This window comes from Zophobas morio, unplaced genomic scaffold (assembly GCF_036711695.1).
Source record: "Zophobas morio isolate AGI-343-1 ecotype UQ-CSIRO unplaced genomic scaffold, CSIRO_AGI_Zmor_V1 ptg000058l, whole genome shotgun sequence".
NCBI classification, from domain to species: Eukaryota; Metazoa; Arthropoda; class Insecta; order Coleoptera; family Tenebrionidae; genus Zophobas; species Zophobas morio.
The window spans coordinates 7,889,596-7,913,313 of record NW_026972163.1 but is presented as its reverse complement, the minus strand read 5'-3'; the positions used below and the strand labels follow the sequence as shown (position 1 = coordinate 7,913,313).

General features: G+C 33.6%; 1 protein-coding gene and 1 long non-coding RNA gene across 2 annotated transcripts in view; both read right to left on the bottom strand.

Annotated features, from left to right (window-relative positions):
- The window catches only part of LOC135143119 (heparan sulfate 2-O-sulfotransferase pipe), a 268,339-nt gene that overhangs the window by 209,364 nt on the left and 35,257 nt on the right, over positions 1-23,718 (bottom strand). Inside the window, exon 2 of the mRNA XM_064074982.1 lies at positions 4,094-4,230. Coding sequence (XP_063931052.1) covers positions 4,094-4,230 — 137 coding nt within the window. The remainder of the gene's footprint in view (positions 1-4,093; positions 4,231-23,718) is intronic.
- LOC135143291 (uncharacterized) lies at positions 14,939-15,955 on the bottom strand. Its single transcript, XR_010282737.1, has 3 exons — positions 15,889-15,955; positions 15,556-15,751; positions 14,939-15,242 (listed from the first exon to the last, which is right to left on the bottom strand). It is a non-coding gene; the product is annotated as an uncharacterized LOC135143291 (long non-coding RNA).

Here is a 23,718-nt window from a genome sequence, read left to right as displayed (position 1 = left end):
CCAGCACGTTTAGATCCCACCTCCACAAAAAAAAAGAATAAGTTCAATAGAATGAAAACAGAAACCTTACCTTGCCTTCGCGTGTAGAGAAATGACTTATTCGATAGAGTTTAGTACGTTAATTACAGGAAAAATACTAACAAAATTCTATCAGGTCTAAAAAAAAAATATTGTTTAAATAACATAAAAATATGTAATCCTCGAGTTATCGCCTAGATTTTTAAACGCTAATCACGAGAAAAAGCTATTTAAAACATTCTATCACCTACAAATTTTAAAAAACCAAAAAATTAAAGTAAAAAATAAAATCGGTCCTGTTAACAGAAAAATCACCTCATCCAATAAATTTTTGTATGTAGATTATGAAAAAAATCTATTACGTATTTTTATAATATTCTTATACTACTTAAAAATTTCAGTTTTAATCTTGTTTTACAAATAAACCTTACGTGAAAGCGACAACCAGATATCATAGACGTAATCAACGCTAAAAAAACTACCCAAGACAGCCATCAGAACAAAAACAAATTTTCAAAAGTTAAATTTGCAGACTTGTGTTATTTATTTGCATATAACTATTTGAATAGAGGGAAGGTATCTCGGGGAGAGGGCGGATTAATCCTTGTTACCATACCTGGTGCTGTAGTGCCGAGTTCACCGATCTTTATTTGCGGTTCGGTGCCGAGTTGGCCTATCGTAACTACCCGCAAAATTTACCTGCGATTAGTTGGTGCCCAGTTGGCGTCCGCCCATCTTTATTACATGACGGTCAGTTATGAAATAGCTATAGTGATTGCTGTCTTTATCTAATTCAGTGATTTAGTATCAAAAACTGCAAAAGAAATTTATAGGTTAAGTTACATTTTCAAGCAGTGGCGTAGTGCTCCAAATAGTTTCTTTGAAATTTTGTTAACAGTACTGACACTGACAGTACCTTATATTTAAGAAGAAGTGTTATGCGGTTAAGCACTTCTTACAATTTGCAACCGGCATCGCTGGTAAAACAGAAAAATACGGAATACCTAATCATACTGATCTACACTTTATAAGATTATATCACAATTTGCAGTTAAGTTTAAACACCATTCTGTACTTAGGTACTATCGTTGTTCCCAGCTAAGATTTGGAGAGTGTATCACATTGTCAGTGTCCAAACATTTTGCTTCTGGTCAAAACAACATTTTGTAATCTAACGAACAGAGAAGGTAATGTGCACCGTGGTAAGAAATTTGAAGCATGTTTAGTAGGTTCTCTATCTACTACTCTATGATAAACAGTGTTTTTACAACGTCCTCACATTTCCATCATGAATATTTGCTCTGATATGTAGAATAATCCCAGTAGAAATATATAGATTCATGTACCTCTATATTAAATAAAACTTACAAGTTAAAATTTGTTACATCTTTTAATTAAAATAACAATGAAAAAAAAATACAAAAACAAGCATGGTCATCGAATTTCTGTAACTCGAAATAATTAAGAAATGTTCCACAAACAATTAATTAAATTGCCGAAGAATACATGAGGTTGGATTGAACATTTTTAGATAAAGGTGGAACGTTAGCAGCAAAATCAACATTCCTACTTTTGTTATTTGGGTTAACTATTGAATTTTGGAACTGCGTTTTTGTACTTTTGTTTTTAATTTCTTTTGCAATTCTAGATAATGTGTCTCCGTGTGTGGAATTCCCAGTAAAATGATAACATACGATTTGCTTCCATCGTAAGCTTACACCTCCTAACATAAAAAACAAAACATAGGTAGCGACTTCATTTAAATTTGTTAATGTTGTTTCCCAAAAGTAATGAGGAACATCGACAGTATTCTTTACCTGGATTGATTGCTGCTTCGCCTAAAAATAAACAATAATCTCTTTCCTAATCGTTAAAATTTTAAATTTTGATTGTTAAATAGGTAAAAATTTCATGTAAAATTCCTGGTAAAAACGGTATGTGCTGAATTTTACGGCATAGAGTTCCACTTTGAAGGTAACGGAAAATTTATATTCAAAAGATATAGTTATGTCCTGATGTTCCACAGACAAATTTTTGTTTTAATGGCTTCTTCTATTGTTCTATTGTTCCAGCGTTTTGGTAGTTTACATTTCACACTTCAATTTTGAATTTGCTTTTCGTTGAGAATCCCTTTTATAGTTCTGTTTTATGCATCGTCCTTATTTTTGTAATTTATTACTTGCCCTTCTAAACTTGAAATTTTTGCTTTCAAAACATTAATTTCTTTTTCAGCACCCCGCGTTATTTTTTGTTGTAACTTTTTTTCATTTGCAGTTTTTTGATGAAGTTGTCGTTTTCGAAAATAGTCTGCTGAACTTCATCAATAACATTTTTTTTTGCCAAGAACCGGTCATTTTGACGTAAATTCAGCCACATTATAAATTGTTGGAATTGCGTTCTCACATATTTTGCGTTCACTTGAAATATAAAATTCTCTTTTTTGAAGTGAACCTGTTGACCAAGGATTAGATGGAAAATACAATTTCGGACAACAACCTCGCAAATGTAAGCCCTTTTGCCAATTTTTCAAGATGGATATTGCATCTGTTCTTTCCATTTGTTAAGTAATATCTTGTTTTCGGGGCCTTTAAATAATGAGAAACCATTTGCTTCTGTATTTCTACAGTTTCGTACTTACACAACAGACGACGACTACGAGTATTCTCTTCCACGTCTATGTACTAAATGACAATTACAAACTGTCAAAACATGACTCAAAAAAGGCATCCGTAGCCAGCATAGTAAAATAAAATTTACCATTAATTTTGACGTTTCGTGTCACAACTCTTTTCCAAAGTATATCTAGGGTCTCTAACCTAAGGTATTGTAATACACTTAATACAAAACTTATGTATATATATATATATATATATTTTGTATATATTAACGTTTTTATGTATTCAAATGAAATCGCATTACTTACTTATGAAATGAAAATTCTCCACCCGGTGAATATACGCGATCACACACAAAACAACAATTTGGTTATGTTTTCTATCCTTTACCTCCTCACGTCACTGAAAAAGCACTGACTGAGAGGGAGTTAGAGCTACGTCTACTACGATCACTGACTACGATGCACAACTACGATGGCTACGCGCAAAGTGGAACTATTTGGCTTCTCTTTAATCTCCCACCTCACTGGCCGCCTCGCCTGTTATAAATTATCATTATTCTTCATTATTGGCTTACGATGTTTTTATGACCCACGTCCGGTAGTCGTCTGTCCCAGCGCGTCAGGTTGATTTAAAGAAGAATTGCTGGTTGCGTTTAAGGCAACAAATGGCGCCCAATTCAAACTTGTCTCTCGTCTAGCGTTCCCGGATAAGATCATCCGCATAAACAAAAACACGACAATTAAAATGCGCTAATGTATCACTGAAAAAAACAACAAATAAAATAGGTCCTAGATTCGATCCTTGCGCCACTGGATTTGATGTAAGTGTGCTATTTAAAACCGTTATATTCAACAAACTGTTTACGATCACTTAAGAAAAACTTAAATAAATTTAACAAATTATTACATAAAGCAATAGACTTAAGTTTATTAATAAGCAGAGTTAGTTTATTCGTTTGCAGCGCGTCGACCCATAAGGTACTAAGGTACGTTTTTCGCCGTGCTCTGCTAATAAGGAATCTTTAATGGACCACACCGAAAACAAAAAATTTATCGACGCAAATCGCCAACCAGGTTGGCATTAACTCAGTTGGGTTTTGTGTATCTAATATCAATGTCATTTGATAAACCCTATTTGATTCAATGAATAAAATATATTTCTACCGTCATTAATTTTTGAGACATTCTGTATTAATAATTTTAAAATGTTATCAAATTCTTATACATATATGACTTGTCTAATAAAATTACCAACAGACAGATAAACACAAACGACAAACAAACAGCAAGAAGAGATCTAGTTTTTCATACTGTAATATTTATTATGGAACACCGAATAACATTAAATTAGGCCTCGTCAAATGAAGCTTATTGCAAAACTTAGGATTTAAAAATCTGTATATAGGAATATCACTTGAATACAACTTACATTGAAATTCATTTTGTCCAGTTACTTACCAAATTCGTTACTCGATGCAATGTCTTCAGGTTGAAGTTTAAATTGCATTTCTTTTAATCTAGAGTGTAAAGCTCTTGTATGTATGAAAAGAAACAATGTCGTAGAAACTGCAACCAAAGCTATAAGCTCGCTCGTCCTGAAACAAAAATAATTATCAATAGTAACATCAACATTAATAATAATGATAAAATTAAGATCGAAATTAGAGAATTATATCCGGTCTTATTACTCATGATGATAGAAGTTTTGCCGTCAGTTCAAGTTAGTATGTCAATATTTGTGGTTACGTCTTTTCATCAACTATTCATTAGCTAACTAGGTAAAAATACAAGTGCTCGTTCCACGCACAAATCTTAAAGTCATCACATAATCTGAACAACGATCTCACCTACTGCCTACTGCCATCTGCCGTCGCTACCAAATTTTCATTATTGTATTGTATACGTACATGAACACAAGCCTACTACTTTTTTCTTGTTCCGGTTTTATTCATATTTCTTTAGCGAATGGATAAAATAAATTTTCGCACACGACCTCATTCGTCATCTTCGGGGAAACCATATGGATTTTCGGATCATCCAAATGTTCAAATTTAGTGAAAAAATAGTCACAATTTCCAGGTGAAACCAAAATACCCCTCCGATGGACTGTTTCACCGTTATTGTCGCTACTGGCACCCCAAGGATTACCTCAGTGAGCATGTCTCAACGACAGCTTACAACCCCACCACAGTTCACATAGATGGTCACATTTTCCCCACTATGGTCGCTACAGATGCGGAAAACAACCTCAAGGGCTCAGTATCAGCTTCAGTATCAGCTTTCGCAAGTACCAAGGTTACACCCCCCCTTATCACGCAGAGTCGGCGGTTGTCTTCTCAGGAAAATACCTTTGTTGCTAAAATTTGAAGATTTTCTTGATACTGTCACACAAGAGAAACCTCCAAATGTTTTCTAAATTTTTTGATCGAATTCCTTGAAACTACAAAAGCCAGAACATGGAAAAGTAACTCCAAAAACAATTTGTATTGTCCGCATCAATCGCCGACACCCCTGCTTTCTATTTATGGGAAGAGGTGAAAGCTCTTTTTTCACAAGTACCTTCTGAGAAATACTTATCGGTACGAATTCCAGCGAAACGTTTTTTCGCAAAGCTAAAACTATTAGCGCAGAACTTACAGCGCCCAAGCTTGTTCTGCTTGTAGTAATGAACAAGAGAGGGGAAGGGCAAATCGCCAGCTTTGGCCAGCTAAATGGAACATTTGGGAACATCTAAAACAAGAAAACTCAATCTCGTTACACGAAGACGGGATAATCTTCCAGAAAGGGACTTCAGGTAAATTACTCCAGTAAAATGGACTAGATTTTCAGCACACAGAAAACTATTGTGTTGTAACCACCATTTACAGCTAACAGACCAGCAGACATCATACTTATCAAAAAACACACGAACGAAGCCATTCTCATTGACATTGCTATTCCTAACACAAACAACATTATTCAAACATACCACACCAAGATTTCAAAATATCTACAATTATTATTATCGATAGAAATGAAATCCATGTTGAATCTTAAAAAAATTTCAATTCTACCCTTAGTTATCTCTAATGTAGGTGTAGTCCCAAATAGCTTAGTTGAGAATTTAAAGACTTTGCATTTGAATGATTCAATAATTGTCAAAATTCAAAAAGCTGTTTTGTTAGGAACATGTCATATTGTTCGTAAGTTTCTCGAACAGTCTGATCATGTGAGTCAGATTAGATTAGCACCAGTAGGTCAGAGTAGTGTAGATCACTTTCCAAGTGATGCGCGGATAAATGATCGATAACTACTAGTGATGTACCGACTGTAGGTCCGGCCGTCTAACCGACTAGCCGATTGATCGGCCAGTAAAAACCGACTAGTCGGCCGACTGTTCGGCTTTGCTAAAAGCGGTTTATAAATGCGATAGATAGTGTGCTTTTTTCTATTTTTTGACTACCTTAAAAATTTATTTTATTTTAATAAAAGGAATAACTGAAGTTCCTTTGTTTTCCAAAAAAATGTGTTGAATTTGTTTGGATAATTTTAACATTTAATTTTTTGTAGTAACTCAGTACAAAAATGAAGAATAACACAATTTAGGGCCAGTTTATACAATATTTTAACTGAGATTAAGTTGATCACGCATTTAACAAGGCCATTAGCGACGTTTGATTGGCGTAGAGTCGGTCACATGGTACTTTAACGCCGTTTTAAAAATTAAATCGCAATTAAATATTTAATTGAGGTTCTGTAAACCGGGTTTAATCGTATTATATACTATTTTAATTTTAATAAAAAAGCCGACCGATCGGCTGTTTAGCCGACCAGTCGCCGACTGCCAGCCGACGATGAAAAACGGCCGAATAGTCGGCTTATCCGACCGGTCGGCCACTAGTCGGTACATCCCTAGTAATTACGCTAGACTTTTGGGGATGGGGTGAGATTAGAGAATTATAGCAGACTAGTTTGTATGCTGTAATTCTAGAATCTCGAAAGTTGTTTTGTTAATCTAATCAATGCATATCATTACTTGGTCTTAGTACCCGTAATGATAGAAGTCTTGCCTGAATGCTGATCATTTCCGGGTCAGTGGTGGGTCTTAACAATAATAATAATAATAATACTTTATTTCCTACAGGTTACAAAACCCAGTTACAGGAAACAGAAAATAAATAAACTAAAACTAAAATGAGAATATGTATGATTAATATAACATAAATGTAGGTACCTATCTGAAGAATATAACATAATAAAACTACCTATCTACCAAAAACCTCAATGACAGTCATTGATAAATTTAACTGAATTAAAATTTATATCGCAAAAAGAAGATATATTAAATAAATTTATTCAATTTTGACATGTAAACAAACGTTTATTTTGCTGTCAGTAGGCCACTAAAGCTTTGGTTTATCCGGTAGCACCATAAAATTTTTAAACCGCTAGCGAAATAAAATTTTTATTTTAAAACCATGGTTACCATTTCTATAATTTCTCCAGCGTCTTGCTGCTCTTTCCATCTAAAGAACTTTTGATACACTTTCTGATCTGGTCTTTTCTGGGAGCAAGTTTTGTCGTTAGAATCTTGCATGATTTTGCAATTTTTCGATAATTTTAGTTTGTTTAAAATAAACAAACACCGTCGCCAGAGTCACATACTACACACACACACCTGATATTGTACACTAAATTCTACGCATATAAAACTTTTATTTGGTCGCTGTCAATTCTGACGTTTCTCGAGTCTGAACTTTGAATCACCAATTTTTTCACAATTTGGGACTTGGGGTTGTCAAAATTGAATAAAATTTTGTATTACACTCGCGGTTAAAATGAATGTGTAACTCGCGGTCTTAAGGCGCTCGCGGCATACGCCGCTCTCGCCTTAAACTGACCGCTCATTAAACATTCACTTTAACCGCTTGTATAATAAATAACTCAAATCTATATTAATAAAAATGAATCGCCGAAATGTATGCACGCCCATAACTTTAGAACGGCCGCACCGAATTGGACGATTCTTTTTTTTACGTGTTCCTTATCGTCAGGAGAAGGTTTATATGTAAGAATATTTATAAAAAATGAGACGGCTAAAAGATAAAGACAATTTTAAAAATTTTGCACGGGAATCGCCACTTGGGATGAATTTGAATAGTTGGCCATTCCTGACGGACCTGTCGCCTGACTGACGTGTCACACAAAACTATTTCTTCCGTGCGATTGTGAAAAGTATTATTGCATTTCAAGTCGTTGTTTGTTTTTTCGTAACAAAAAACGTCGTTTATTTCAAGAAAAGTGTTCGTTAAAGTGAATTCAGTTACGCATTGCGAAAGTTACAAATTAATTTTGATCTGCCATTCTATTTACCTATCTTCACTTTGTTGGTTTCGACAAAACCTCAAACTTTACCGTTATTCGAGGATTTGATTTGAAGTTTTCAGTATTTTAAAATTCTCAAGACAAAATTTACAGATTTGATTGACTGCGAAAATAATTCTGTGTCGTTTTATCAAGTTCATTACAACGCCGAGAAGACGACAAGCTGACGTAGGTCCAATGATTTATTTCATGGGTAATTCGGATACGGAAGTTGATCAGCGTCGTGCTCATAATCAACATAATAGTCAAACATTGAAGCGAGACATAGGGTGGTATGAATAAAAGTGAGTAGATACTCATATTCGAAGTACGAAGTACCTAGAAAGAGTAATAATCTTATATACCTGAGCATCTACTCTATGTACTGAGTACCTACTTGGAAACATTGTATCTCCCCGGACACAAATTGAACATCTACCTACGCGTTTTGTGAGCATTTAATCTAAAAATGAGCATCGGCATGGCAAATGATTGAACTGTCTGTAAAGCAGCTTAGAAAACGAGTAGGATCGTTGTAAAAGTGAATTTTGACTAAACATGGATACTTTAATGAACGTGGAGCGTCGTCAAAAGGTGCATTCAGTTTGAAAAACACATTAGCAGCGGGAATATCGAAAACTTTTCAGGTAATTAACTTTTATTTATGCATAAATTATGCAGTACGTTTTTTCTAACACTGGCCATAGAGATTCCCATCTCAAGGTGTCTACCCCATACTGACTTATATTTTGGTGACCCGATTTTTGCCTTGATGGTTGAACACTGTCACTGTTTTCCTTTTTTTGTTGTATCGAGATGCTACTTGAGCATCAAGTGTTACCTATTTGCATCATCTAGAAAAACTAGAAATATTTTGATTTGATATTCGAGTAGATACTTCGTATTTCGAGTATGAGTATCTACTGAGTTTTATTTATATCAACCATTGTCAAACAACTGATCGAACGTTTTTTCGATAGAACTTCCTTCGCACCAAAAGTATAATGTAACATATTCAGCATTTTCGAGTTGCGTCTTTTCTTCACACAATTTTGTGATGACCAAATCAACATTTACAATCAACACGTATATCACCTTGAATTGGTGCAGTGTAACTAATACTAAAAATAATTGTATTGTATCTCCAAAATTATCTGCGAAAATCGAGTGAGCCGTCCCATCAATTTTTAATGATTAACAATTTACCATGGTTACAATAACTTTAAAACGTCTGCAAGATCTCAAAGTAACCATTTCTGCAACTCTTAAGTTATTCAATAAAATAAATTGACTGATCCATATATTTTTTTAAGTCACTGTAAAAGCAAATCTAAAAAATTGGTCTTCCAGTACTTCCCTCGCTGTCGGAAACGTGACGACTGCATGTCTATTATGTTTTTTTTTTCGCAGTGGATTTCAAAGCATTCGGTTTTGTAGTTACTGAGTAAACCAATAAAATAAATTTACGCATTCATTTTTTTTTTTGAGTCACTCGGTATATGCAAATTCAAAAAATGTGAATGGAATGATAAATTACAAGTACAGACTCATGATATTTTGTATATTCTAGATAGGATTTATTCGGCAAACTTTTGAGCTGACGTCATCAATTTTTTGGAGAAGATAACCACATATATTTTGACTAAAAATTTATTATGCTCTTTATAACCTTAAAACATTTGCAAGATTTCAAAACATTCGGTTCTGTAGTTCCTGATTAAATCAATAAAATATATTTACGCATTCATTAATTTTTTTGGGTCACCCTGTATATGCAAATCCAAAAAATATGAATGGAATCATAAATCACAAGGAGAGACTCATCATATTTTGTACATTTTAGATAGGATTTATTCAGCGAAATTTTGTGGTGATGTCATAAATTTTTTAGGGGAGATGAGCAAATACATTTTGATCAAAAACTTACCATGCTTATGACAACTTTAAAGAATCATCAAGATTTCAAAGCATTCGGTTTTGTAGTTCCTGAGTAAATCAATAAAATAAATTTACGCATTCATTAATTTTTTTTTGAGTCACCCTGTTTATACAAATCCCAAAAATATGAATGGAGTGATAAATAACAAGTACAGACTCATCATATTTTGTACAGTTTAGATAGGATTTATTCGGCAAACTTTCGAGCTGACGTCATCAATTTTTTTGAGGGGATAAGCAAATATATTTTGACTAAACATTTATTATGCTCTTTATAACCTTAAAACATCTGCAAGATTTCAAAGCATTTGGTTTTGTTGTTCCTGATTAACTCAATAAAATAAATTCACGCATTCATTAATTTTTTTGAGTCACCCTGTATATGGAACACGAAAAAATTTGAATGGAATGATAAATCACAAGAAGAAACTCACCATATTTTGTACATTTTAGGTAGAATTTATTCAACAAAATTTTGTGGTGACGTCATAAATTTTTTTAGGGGGGACGACCAAATACATTTTGATAAAAAATTTACCATGCTTATGATAATTTTAAAACATCTTTAAGATTTCAAAGCATTCGGTTTTGTAATTCCTGAGTAAATCAGTAAAATACATTTACTCATTCATTATTTCTTTTGAGTCACCCTGTATGTGCAAATCCAAAAAATATTAATGGAGTGATATATCACAAGTACATACTCATCATATTTTGCACATTCTAGATAGGATTTATTCGGCAATCTTTTGAACTGACGTCATCAAGTTTTTGGAGGGGATAACCAAATATATTTTGACTAAAGATTTATGATGCTCTTTATAGCCTTAAAACATCTGCAACATTTCAAAACATTCAGGTTAGCAGATTCAAAATTAAATTTCAAAATGTTGTTTTATAATTTTGATTTTTTTCCAAAAATCTGGACGTTTCGGGTAGAAACTCAATTCGGAGTCGAAAAACACTATGTTATTTTATACAATTTAAAACCGATTTACTATGTACAATTTTTTGGAGAGGATAAGTAAATATGTATATTTTGAATAAAAATTTATTATGCTTATCATATGTTTAAAACATCTGCAAGTTTTCAAAGCATTCGGTTTTGCAGATTCAAAATTAAATTGTAGGTGAAACGAAGTTCACCGGGTCAGCTAGCAATAAATAAATAAATATTTAATTGCCCTACAGAATATGTTCCAGTTACAGGACAATTTCATCAAAACATAACACAATTTTAGTCTAACTAATAATTGGCAAATATTCCCAAATTTTTCCTATCACAATTACATTTAACATAAGCATAAATTGACAGTCACACCTTTCATAAATTTAGCTTGTCACAGATTGCAGTTTTCAGTTTTTTGGTGGAGCAGCTGAATATATCACAATCGCTATTTCTCTCCAGTTTGTTCGTATACATGCTGATCACATATAGTGGAGCTTTTCTACCAATATTTTTGCGTGGTGTACTGGAATAAAGCGTTACTGAATATCGATTATTTAATCTCGGCACATAAAATTTTAGGCCAGAAAGAAGCTCACCACAATCAATTTTATAATTCAGAAGTTTATGCAAGAAAATAAGTGCGCTGACAACTCTTCTGCACTGCAATATATTAAGTTTGTATCGCTCTAATAATACTGCATGTGGGTAATTTCTAACTGGCCACACTCCTTCATCCTTGAAATATAAATACTTTAAAAATTTCCTTTGAACGTTCTCTAGCAACCCTATCTGATAATTATAATATGGGAACCAAGCCGTGGAACAATATTCTAGCCTAGATCTCACCAGTGAATTAAAAAGTTGAATTAAGGGTAACACGTTATTAAAACCTTTACAATTTCGAACAATAAACCCAAACATCTTACCAGCCTTACCTACAATGTTAGTGACATGTTCTTTAAAAGAAAATTTCGAGTCATAATGCACACCAAGATATTTTATATTTGTAGTTCGCTGAAGAATACTATTACCAATATTATAATCAAATTGACAAGGATTGTAATATAATGATATTATTAAATAAGTCGCACATTAACGCTACTGGGGACCGCTTTAAAATGTTAGTTCTATTAGAGGCACAATAGAACACATTATGTTGTCTAGAGCTAGTTCTAGGGACCAAAAAGTTTTACTGTTCAAGAATCGAAGGACAATCAATCTTATTATTGGCAATTTGTACCACAAATTTGATGATAAGCATTATGCGTCTAGTATTAAGGGAAATGAAATTAAACCTATTGAGCAATAATGTGTGATCACAGCCTCTCTCTGGGTAAGTGCCATCTAATAGGAAAGAAACAAATTTTAGAAATGATCGCTGAACTGATTCAATATTACGAATATGGATTTGATATATAGGAAACCAGATTATTGCACCATATTCGAGCCTTGATCTTACTAAAGAATAAAATAAAGTACAAAGTGTCTGTATTTGAAAGTCTCGACAGTTTCTATATAGGAATCCGTATATACGATATCCTTTAGTTACCATATCATTAATGTGATTAACAAAATAAAGTTTGGAATCAATCAGTATTCCAAGATCTTTGATAGTGTCCGTTCGATTTATAATTACATCAGCTATTTTATAAGGAAAGATTATGTTTTCATGTTTCCTTGAATAAGTGACAATAAAGCATTTATCATTATTTAGAAATAAACCATTATTTGAACACCAATTCATAACGTTTGCTATGTTTTGTTCTAAAATTTCACAATCATTGTAAGAATCAATTTTTAGAACTAATTTGATATCATCAGCGAAGAGAAGTTTTTCTCATGATGAAGCATTTGTTATACAGGGCTTTCATAAATGATTCTAAGGGCGTAGTTGGCCATGGATTTCAAAAATGCCGCTTTGCTGAAATTGTCTCATTTGACAGTTCTCACTTGTCATTGTGCTTGTCATTTGTAACCTGTCACTTAAAATCATCGCTTTTATTGTTCTACCACTTTCCAAGTGTGATTTACAGTAATTCTCGTTGATCCAACTTTAGAAAAACAAAATAGCCTTTCTCAAGGCTCTTGGTGCTTGCGTGCGAAAACTTTGTGCTCGAAGCGAAGACCGTGAAAATGGTTTATTCGGTTGAGCAAAACACTTTCATCGTTATGTCTTATTATCGCAATGGGACATTCGTAGACGGAGCGTGGCTGTATTCTGTAGCCGCTTGTAAGCAAGAATATCTGGCCAATTACCCTGGAAATTCAAGAAACATCATTAGAGGCTCACATTAGAGATGTCATCAACAGATTTGTTCGCACTGGCAATGTCAACAAAGGGAAATCCTCTGGGAGACTTGCAGTATCTGAGGAAGTTGTTGATGATTTGAGAGAAAGACTTGAGCAGAATCCCCAAACATCTTTGACAAGATTATCTCAACAGTCAGGAGTTCCCGTAACCACATGTCACAAAGTAGTGAAAAAACGATTGCATATGCATCCTTACAAAATAACTACTGTGCAACAACTTTTACCAATAGATCCTCCACGCCGCGTAGAATATTGCAATTGGTTTCAGAATACTTTTCATGATGACGGGTTACTGGATCTTACATTTTTTAGTGATGAAGCATGGTTTCATTTATCTGGCTATGTCAATTCGCAAAATTTTAGAATTTGGTCCGCGGAAAATCCACATGTTTTTGTAGAGACGCCTCTTCATCCTTTAAAAATTGGAATATGGTTGGCAGTTTCTCGTAGACGAATATATGGCCTATTTTCTTTCATGATACTATGACTGGAGAGAGGTATAGGCAACAGATTTGGGAACCATTTATTCAACAACTTGATGACGAAGAGCTGCAGTTAGGGTACTTTCAACAGGACGGCGCGACTGCACACACTGCACGTGCTACATTGGAATATTTACAACAACATTATGACGATCGTGTAATAAGTTTAGGAGTGCAGCATGCATTTCCATCACGTTCCCCAGATCTTACGCCATTGGACTTTTCAATATTTGGATATTTGAAAGACAAAGTGTTTCAACGGCAAATTAATAACTTGGCAGAGTTGCAATGTGAAATTGAACGATGGGTTCAAAGCATTGATGGAAGGATGTTACAGAACATTTTTGAAAGTAAGAAAAAGAGAGTGAATATGTGCCTTGAACTAAATGGTGAACATTTTCAACATTTACTGTGATGTTTAACCACAATAAATTTGTTTGTTTATTCCATTATGAATTATTTTTATTTTTAACAACAAATTGACTATCAAGAATGTTGGAGTTCCGCGCATGAGGGTAACAAATTACGCCCGCGTAATTTCAAATGTTCAAATTCTATGTGGGTGACCTAATTTTGCATTGAAACGAATCTGTACACAAAAAAAAACAACAAAAATCAAAAACTAGTCTTTAAAATTAGCAACGAAAGTATATTTTGAAGCTTGATACTTAAAATGAAATCACACTACGTTCTAAATACCTATTTATTATGTACAATAAAATTTTTGATAGAACTGAATGAAATCTCAAACCGTAAAAACTCTGATTATTATTATTATCCGTGTCCGTTCACCCATCTGGTGGTCCTTGATTTTATATGACTCTACGATGAGGGTTTAGAAGCTACCCAGCAGTCAAAGTTATATTTGGATTTTTATCTTTTACGTTTATACATTTTCGTTGAATATGTACTTTTGTGGCGGGAAGTGAAATATTAATTTTGTAATATACTATTGTTTTGTGGCTAATTAAAGAATTTCGTGTAATTTTTATGAAAAGGACAATGGACAGATAAAGTTCTATTATTTTATTAAGTAAAAACAAGCACTAGACATGACAAAACATATTTCAGTATGAGCATCCAAAAGTTTGAAGTGTTAACAAAATGTGCTTATTGTGTGAAATCATTTCAAGTACAAATCGACATCTAAGATATTTTCACGGCGACAATTTCAAAAATATTAAAAACTAGCAGAATAATTTGTCCGCTATGCTTTGAAAACTTTCAGCGTTTTCACTTATTAACGAATCATTTCAACATCGCTTATAACATTGAGTTGGAAGTAAAGGATCTACAATTTAAGAAAACGGAAGATTTTTTTTACACGAAAAGCAGATTTAGAGTTAAAAACTAATTCTTTTATATGACGAATTATTATTTTCTACTATGAATGTCAGAAGTAATCTAGCAAATTCTGTTAGTAAATGTAATATACGAGCTCCTAAAACTAGTGGCAGTATCAAAATGCAAGGAGTCTGTCCTTCACGAATTACAGCTCACTTTGATCATTCTTCCTCAGTGGTACTTGTTCAGTTTATTGCTATTCATGTTGTTCATCACAATGATCTTCGCTGTCAACCCCTGACTACAAAAGAAACGACATATCTAGTTGAACAAATTCGCACTGGTTTAACACACGAAAAAATAATTGAAACTGTTAAAAATCTAGAACTCAGTTCATGTACCAGATTTAATCTTCTGACTATGAAAGACATTCCCCACATTGCAGAAAAAATAATATATCTGGTAAATGAAGTAAGGAAAATCTTGTTGTGCATCAGAACATGAAAAATTGCACAAAAATGACTGCATTAGCTTCCATGTACAGTGGGCTGGAGTATATGTTAAAAAAATATGGCGCCAAAATCATTTGTGTTGATGGCACACATGGGACAAACCTCTATGACATTGAATTGACCACAAGTCCATGTGTTAGATGATAAAAATATTGATTATCCAGTAACATTTATTCTGTCCAACTGAAAGGACACCAACATATAAGAGGTTCTGGTTGGTGAAATAAAATCATTAATATCGGTTTTGGTACCCAATTATTTCATGACAGATGATAGTTACAGCTACATATTGGAATGCCTGGGACAATAAATCAGATTCTTACAAAATTAGATTATGTATTAAAAGAAACAGATGAAAATAAATTTATAAGACTGAAGCAAGAGCTGATTAAATTTTTGGTAAAAAGTAAATTTGTGAATTATTTAAACACTTACTACTTTCAAAATAAAGAGCGCATGAAGTCATGGGCCCAGTGTTATCAAAAGAACGCAGGCATTAACATCAACATGCACGCCAAATCTTTGCACATATCTTTGAAATACAAATATTTTGGTGGTAAACCAATAGAGGGCTGGAAACATATTTAGATACTTTGAAGAAACTACTGAAGGATACATCTTGGTCAAGAATTTCATCTACTTTATGACTTACAGCTATTCACCATGACCTTTTGGTCAGTAAGTCCCATAAACTTGCCACCCAGACAAGTTTTGATAATGTAGCTAAAGAATCTGCTGTAAAACATTTAATTGACTCACAAACCAAAACTAACTTTCATGAAGTAGAACTGATGGATAGGAAATGTAGTTATCAGACATTAAAATGCGTTGTTTGTCAAATTTGTATACACCATTAAAGATACTCTTACTCTGAGTTCTTAATCAAAAATCATCTTTCTAAGCACATGCATCTGGTGTCCATGTATATAAAGACATATTTAACCACCAAAGGCCCTTGGTCCCACTGGTCATCAATGCGCCTTCAACTTCTGAAAAACAGTTTGAAAATGAACTACATTTGCGCTTATCTAACTCCGTAACATCGCGCAGAACACGCGCTTCTCGATTTCGCACAAACTGTTTGTGCAAAGCTCTTCTACAGCATCTTTTGATCACGTTCCTCATCTTCAAATGTTATGCAAATGCTTCCTTTTGCCACAAAAATTTGTTAAATTTCGCATCCGTGCATTCTTTAATTGCAGCATTGCAGCCGTTGCTAACATAACCTAACTTTTTATGGTCACCAACGCGTGCTAACTTTTTGAAAGGACACACGGGCGCTTCGCCTCCTGCACTTCATTACAAATATACTCCTAAACGTGGAACTTCTTTTTCCGTGGATGATTTAGTTATTGGAATTTGTGCGTGTGTATATCAACACCCAACCAAAAATTTCACTTGTTATCGCCAGCATCGCCTTGTTATGTTAGTCACATGTGTATTGACGCATGCGTTTTCGATATTTAATCATGAAGCATTTAGGCAACCAGTTATACAGATGCATGTGGTGCTTGTCGTGCCCAAGGACACATTTAGTAAAGTACACATAAAGCGAAAGGCGGCACACATCCATAACCTACTGCGACCCTATAATCATTTATGAAAACCCTGTATCATCAATGAACAATAGGAAAAGCAACGGTCCTAAATTGGACCCTTGCGGTACTCCAGAAGTAGGCCTGATGATATCGGATTGATAGTTATGATATTTTACATATTGCTCACGCTTGAAAAGGTACGAACGAAATAGCTGTATAAGAGTATCTGAGAAACCAAACCGTCTGAGTTTATCAATCAATATGAAATGATCGATTTGATCAAATGCTTTCTTGAAGTCGAGATAAATGACGTCAACTTGTTTTAAATCATCTATCGCCGCGGAAACATATTGAGTAAAGCAGGCTAGATTTGAAGTTGTAGAACGTTTTTGCATAAATCCATGTTGGTAGGGTGATAACACGTTTCTTATTGAGGCATATATGTACTTATATATAACTGATTCAATAACTTTCGAGAAATTACATAAGAGAGATATAGGTCGATAGTTAATGATGTCAGTTACATCGCCCTTTTTGAACACTGGACAAATGATTGCTTTTTCCCATATATCCGGAAAAATGGAGCATTTTAGAATTAAGTTGAATATTCTATAGCAAAGTTTGACAAAGATACAGGCACAATCTCTTAAGAGAAAACATCATGACCCAAGTTAGGGAATTTTTGCAATTTTTTAAAGCGAGAAATATGTCATTTTTGGACATATGGGTAATATTTACGAAGACCGACGAGTTAATATTGACGTTAAGTAAAGTGGAGTTTGAATTGGGGATCTTATAGATGTCATTAAAATATTTACCGAAGCCTTCAATAATAGAGTCTGGCGTATTTAGTTCCGCATCATTATATTTCATTAAACCAGGAATTTTTGAGTGACCTTTTCTGCTATTAATGAAGGTCCAAATTTTTTTGGGTCAGTATTTAGTTGACTTTCGATGTGTAACATGTAATTTTTATAAGCAGCACTCATTAAATTTTTATTGAATGTATTTTTACTTCTCAAGCGTAAGCAAAGAAAGTATTGAAATAGGTCTCCCATTTCCGTCCGTCTGTCCGTCTGTCCGTCTGTCTGCAGTCCCGGATTTTTATTAGACAGATAATCTTCGAAAGTACTGGACCGATTGTTGTGAAATTTTGTACTTATATTAGGAATATCATGTAGATGGTAAAACGCTAACCAAAATTTGTCTAATCATCCCCACCACTAATGCGATGACGTCACTTCAAAATTGTATATAGTAAATGGGTTTTAAATTGTATAAAATAACATAGTCCTATACATGTAGTTTACGACTCCGAATTGAGTTTTTACCCGAAACGTCCAGATTTTTGTAAAAAAAATCAAAATTATAAAACAACATTTTGCAATTTGATTTTGAATCTGCTAATCCGAATGTTTTGAAATGTTGCAGATGTTTTAAGGCTATAAAGAGCATCATAAATCTTTACTCAAAATATATTTGGTTATCTCCTCCAAAAACTTGATGACGTCAGCTCAAAAGTTTGCCAAATAAATCCTATGTAAAATGTACAAAATATGATGAGTCTGTGCTTGTAATATATCACTCCATTCATATTTTTTGGATTTGCATATACAGGGTGACTCAAAAAAATTAATGAATGCGTAAATTTATTTTACTGATTTACTCAGGAACTACAAAACCGAATGCTTTGAAATCTTGAAGGTGTTTCAAAGTTATCATAAGCATGGTAAGTTTTTGATCAAAATGTATTTGCTCATTCCCCCTAAAAAATTTATGACGTCACCACAAAATTTTGCTAAATAAATCCTATCTAAAATGTACAAAATATGATGAGTCTTTTCTTGTGGTTTACATTCCATTTATAGTTTTTGGATTTGCATATACAGGGTGACCCAAAAAAATTAATGGATGGGTAAATGTATTTTATTGATATAATCAGGAACTCCAGAACCGAATGTCTTGAAATCTTGCAAATGTTTTAAGGTTATAAAGAGCATAATAAATTTTTAGTCAAAATATATTTGGTTATCTTCTACAAAAAACTGATGACGTCAGCTCAAAAGTTTGCCGAGTAAATCCTATCTAGAATATACAAAATATGATGAGTCTGTACTTGTAATTTATCATTCCATTCATATTTTTTGAGTTTGCATATACCGGGTGACTCAAAAAAAGTAATGAAATCTACTGCGAAAAAAAACCTAATAAACATGCAGTCGTCACGTTTACGACAGCGAGGGAAGTACTGTCTAAACTCTTTAGACCAATTTTTTATTTATTTGATTACGTTCCCCTACAGGCCGGTGGACCAATTACAGGGGAACGGGGGACATACACAACACCCAGAGCCGGACGGGAATCGAATCCACGACCCAAGGTGTAGCAGACAAGCACAAAGCTACCTAACCCACCCGGGTCCTCTTGACATGTGTAGGACTATGTTTTCTTATACAATTTAAAACCCATTTACTATGTATAATTTTGAAGTGATGTCATCACATTGGTGGTGGGGATGGTTAGACAAATTTTGGTTAGCGTTTTACCATCTATATGATATTCCTAATATAAATACAAAATTTCACAATAATCGATCCAGTACTTTCGGAGATTATCTGTTTAATATAACTCCGATACGACAGACAGACGGAAACGGGAAACCTATTTCTTCTTACTCTAGGGGTCATGAAAAGTCGAGAAAACGTAAAAGTAGAGAGTCGACCGACGGACCCGATTGCAATACTTCCTTTGCTTACGCTCGGGAAGTAAAACGGTAATTGTACAGGGAATGTGGGTTAAGTAGTGCTTGAATAAAGGTGTCATTCAAACCGGCGTTTCTGTGATCCTCCCTTTTCTGCAGTGCCACAGTGTAAACAGAACAATATTAAAAAAAGCCTTTGAATATTACAGTAGCCTTATGGTTTTAATTTAATTTCCCTAGCACTTTTTGCAGGACATTGTTAATTTGTGTTTTAAAACGTAAAAATTATTTTAGTTATAAAGTTTAAATGCTTCATAGAAGGTTTTGACTATCATTTTGACTTAAAATTTTTTACAACGTAATTTTAATTTACAAGTTAAATACCTTTATTGGAGTTTTTAGTAACAGAATGATCGAATTCAAACATAAATGAAGAAAATAAAGGATGATTTTACTGAAATTGTCTTTGTAATGTCCACAATCGAGACGTTCTGTAAATCCAGCATACAATTTCTTCATTGTGCGTTTACTCAATTTCTTTTATCGATAAGCCGTTAATGTATACAGTGATTATTTACACTTTTTCTTTAACTGTGTGCTAGGGCATATTGACGAATTTCGATTAATAAAATCCTGTAATCGAACGAGTAATCAAGTTTTAGAAACGTCAAGTAAATGGCTGTTTTTACATGCATGCCTAGACTACTATCGAAAAAATTGGTCTAAAGAGTTTAGACAGTACTTCCCTCGCTGTCGGAAACTTGACGACTGCATGCCTATTGTGTTTTTTTTCTCATTACATTTTTGTAGTGGGAATTTAAAAAAAAAAATTGCGATGACTTCATCAACATTTTTGCAAGGACACGTATATCAGTTGGGATAGATGTAGTGTAATACCAAGAATAAAATTATTGTATTCCCAAATTTTCGGGAAAATGACTTGGGTCGTTTTGAATATTGACTTGTAATAATCAATAAAATAACAAAACAATTTACTCACGTATACGGCGCCGGCGTGTACTAGGAGAGGCAACTGAAAATCGTTTATGTATAAGCATTCTTAATTTAAGACGACAAGCGTAACGTAGCATACGTGAGAGTCAAACAGAGAAACTGTAAACAAAACCGATAGTCGTCTAGTCTAGAGATTTTTATTGCTTAGACTTCCGCTTATTATATAAAACATTGGGTGTTATTTTAATTTTTGACGGTGGAATTCACAATTGGTTGATTATAAACATGTCTATACCACATTCGCGGAACCTAGTCAGCCCACAAAACAAATGCACGTCTGTAATGTTAAAGTAAATGTAAATAAGCGTGCTACGCTTATGTTTCAACCGAGTTTTTACTTTACAAAATTTTGGTCCAATGTAATACAAATTATAAGTGTTGCCTTTAATTTAATCAATAAAATAAATTGATTTCATTATTTTTTTTTAGCCACCTCTTAAGCAAATCTAAAAAATTGGTCTAAAGAGTTTAGACAGTACTTCCCTCGCTGTCGGAAACTTGACGACTGCATGCCTATTGTGTGTGTGAGTAAAGTAAATTTACGCTTTCATTTATTTTCTTGAATCACCCTGTATATGCAAATCCAAAAAATATGAATGGAGTGATAGATCACAAGTACAGACTGATCATATTTTGTACATTTTAGATATGATTTATTCGGCAAATTTTCGAGCTGACGTCATCAAGTTTTTGGAGGGGATAAGCAAATATATTTTGACTAAACATTTATTATGCTCTTTATAACCTTAAAACATCTGCAAGATGTCAGAGCATTCCGTTTTGTAGTTCCTGATTAAATCAATAAAATATATTTACGCATTCATTAATTTTTTTGAGTCACTCTGTATATGCAAATCCAAAAAATATGAATGGAGTGATAAATGACAAGTACAGCCTCATCATATTTTGTACATTTTAGATATGATTTATTCGGCAAACTTTCGAGCTGACGTCATCAAGTTTTTGGAGGGGATAAGCAAATATATTTTGACTAAACATTTATTATGCTCTTTATGACCTTAAAACATCTGCAAGATTTCAGAGCATTCGGTTTTGTAGTTCCTGATTAAATCAATAAAATATATTTACGCATTCATTAATTTTTTTGAGTCACCCTGTATATGCAAATCCAAAAAATATGAATGGAGTGATAGATCACAAGTACAGACTCATCATATTTTGTACATTTTAGATATGATTTATTCCACAAACTTTTGAGCTGACGTCATCAAGTTTTTGGAGGGGATAAGCAAATATTTTTTGACTAAAGATTTATGATGCTCTTTATAGCCTTAAAACATCTGCAACATTTCAAAGCATTCTGGTTAGCAGATTAAAAATTAAATTTCAAAATGTTGTTTTATAATTTTGATTTTTTTTTCAAAAATCTGGACGTTTCGGGTGAAAAGTCGATTCAGAGTTGTAAACTACATGTGTAGGACTATGTTATTTTATACAATTGAAAACCCATTTACTATGTACAATTTTGAAGTGACGTCATCGCATTAGTGGTGGGGATGATTAGACAAATTTTGGTTAGCGTTTTACCATCTACATGATATTCTTAATATAAGTACAAAATTTCACAACAATCGGTCGAGTACTTTCGGAGATTATCTGTCTAATAAAAATCCGGGACAACAGACGGACAGACGGACGGACAGACGGACAGACGGACAGACGGACAGACGGACAGACGGACGGACAGACGGACAGACGGACAGACAGACGGAAATGGGAGACCTATTTCTTCGTCTTCTAGGGGTCATGAAAGATCGAGAAAACGTAAAAGTAGAGAGTCGGCCGACGGACTCGATTACAATACTTCCTTTGCTTACGCTCGGGAAGTAAAAATATGAATGGAATGATAAATCACAAGTACAAACTCATCATATTTTTTGCATTTTAGATAGGATTTATTCAGCAAAATTTAGGGGTGGCGTCATCAATTTTTTTAGGGGGGATGAACAAATACATTTTGAACAAAAGTTTACCATGCTTATGATAATTTTAAAATATCTCCAAGATTTAAAAGCATTCGGTTTTGTAATTCCTGATTAAATCGATAAAATAAATTCACGCATTCATTAATTTTTTTGAGTCACCCTGTATATGCAAATCCAAAAATATGAATGGAATGATAAATCACAAGTACAGACTCATCATATTTTGTACATTTTAGATAGGATTTATTTAGCAAAATTTTGGAGTGACGTCATCAAATTTTTAGGGGGGAAGAGCAAATACATTTTGATAAAAAATTTTCCATGCTTATGATATCTTTAAAACATCTCCAAGATTTCAAAGCATTCGGTTCTGTAATTCCTGATTAAATCAATAAAATAAATTGACGCATTCATTAATTTTTTTGACGGACTGACGGACAGACGGACAGACGGACAGACAGACGGAAATGGGAGACCTATTTCTTCGTCTCCTAGGGGTCATGAAAGATCGAGAAAACGTAAAAGTAGAGAGTCGGCCGACGGACTCGATTACAATACTTCCCTTGCTTACGCTCGGGAAGTAAAAATACTCTAGTATTTTTTTTTAAGAAATATCCTTTAATTTAAAGAATAAGCTTTAATAAAATCGACAAAAAACTATTCAGATTACATCCAATAAAAATTGCCACTCTGAATATTTACTCAAACATAAAAGAACATAGGATATAAAATTTATCATGAGAATCCCTTTGGCGATTTTTAAAAAAGATGCACTATATGTATATGTATATGTGTTGTAGAACAACCCGATTGCAATTTTTACTTCCCGAGCGTAAGCAAAGGAAGTATTATAATCGAGTCCGTCGGCCGACTCTCTACTTTTACGTTTTCTCGATCTTTTATTACCCCTAGAAGACGAAGAAATAGGTCTGCCATTACCGTCTGTCTGTCCGTCTGTCTGCCGTCCCGGATTTTTATTAGACAGATAATCTCCGAAACTACTGGACCGATTGTTGTGAAATTTTGTATTTAAATTAGGAATATCATGTAGATGGTAAAACGCTAA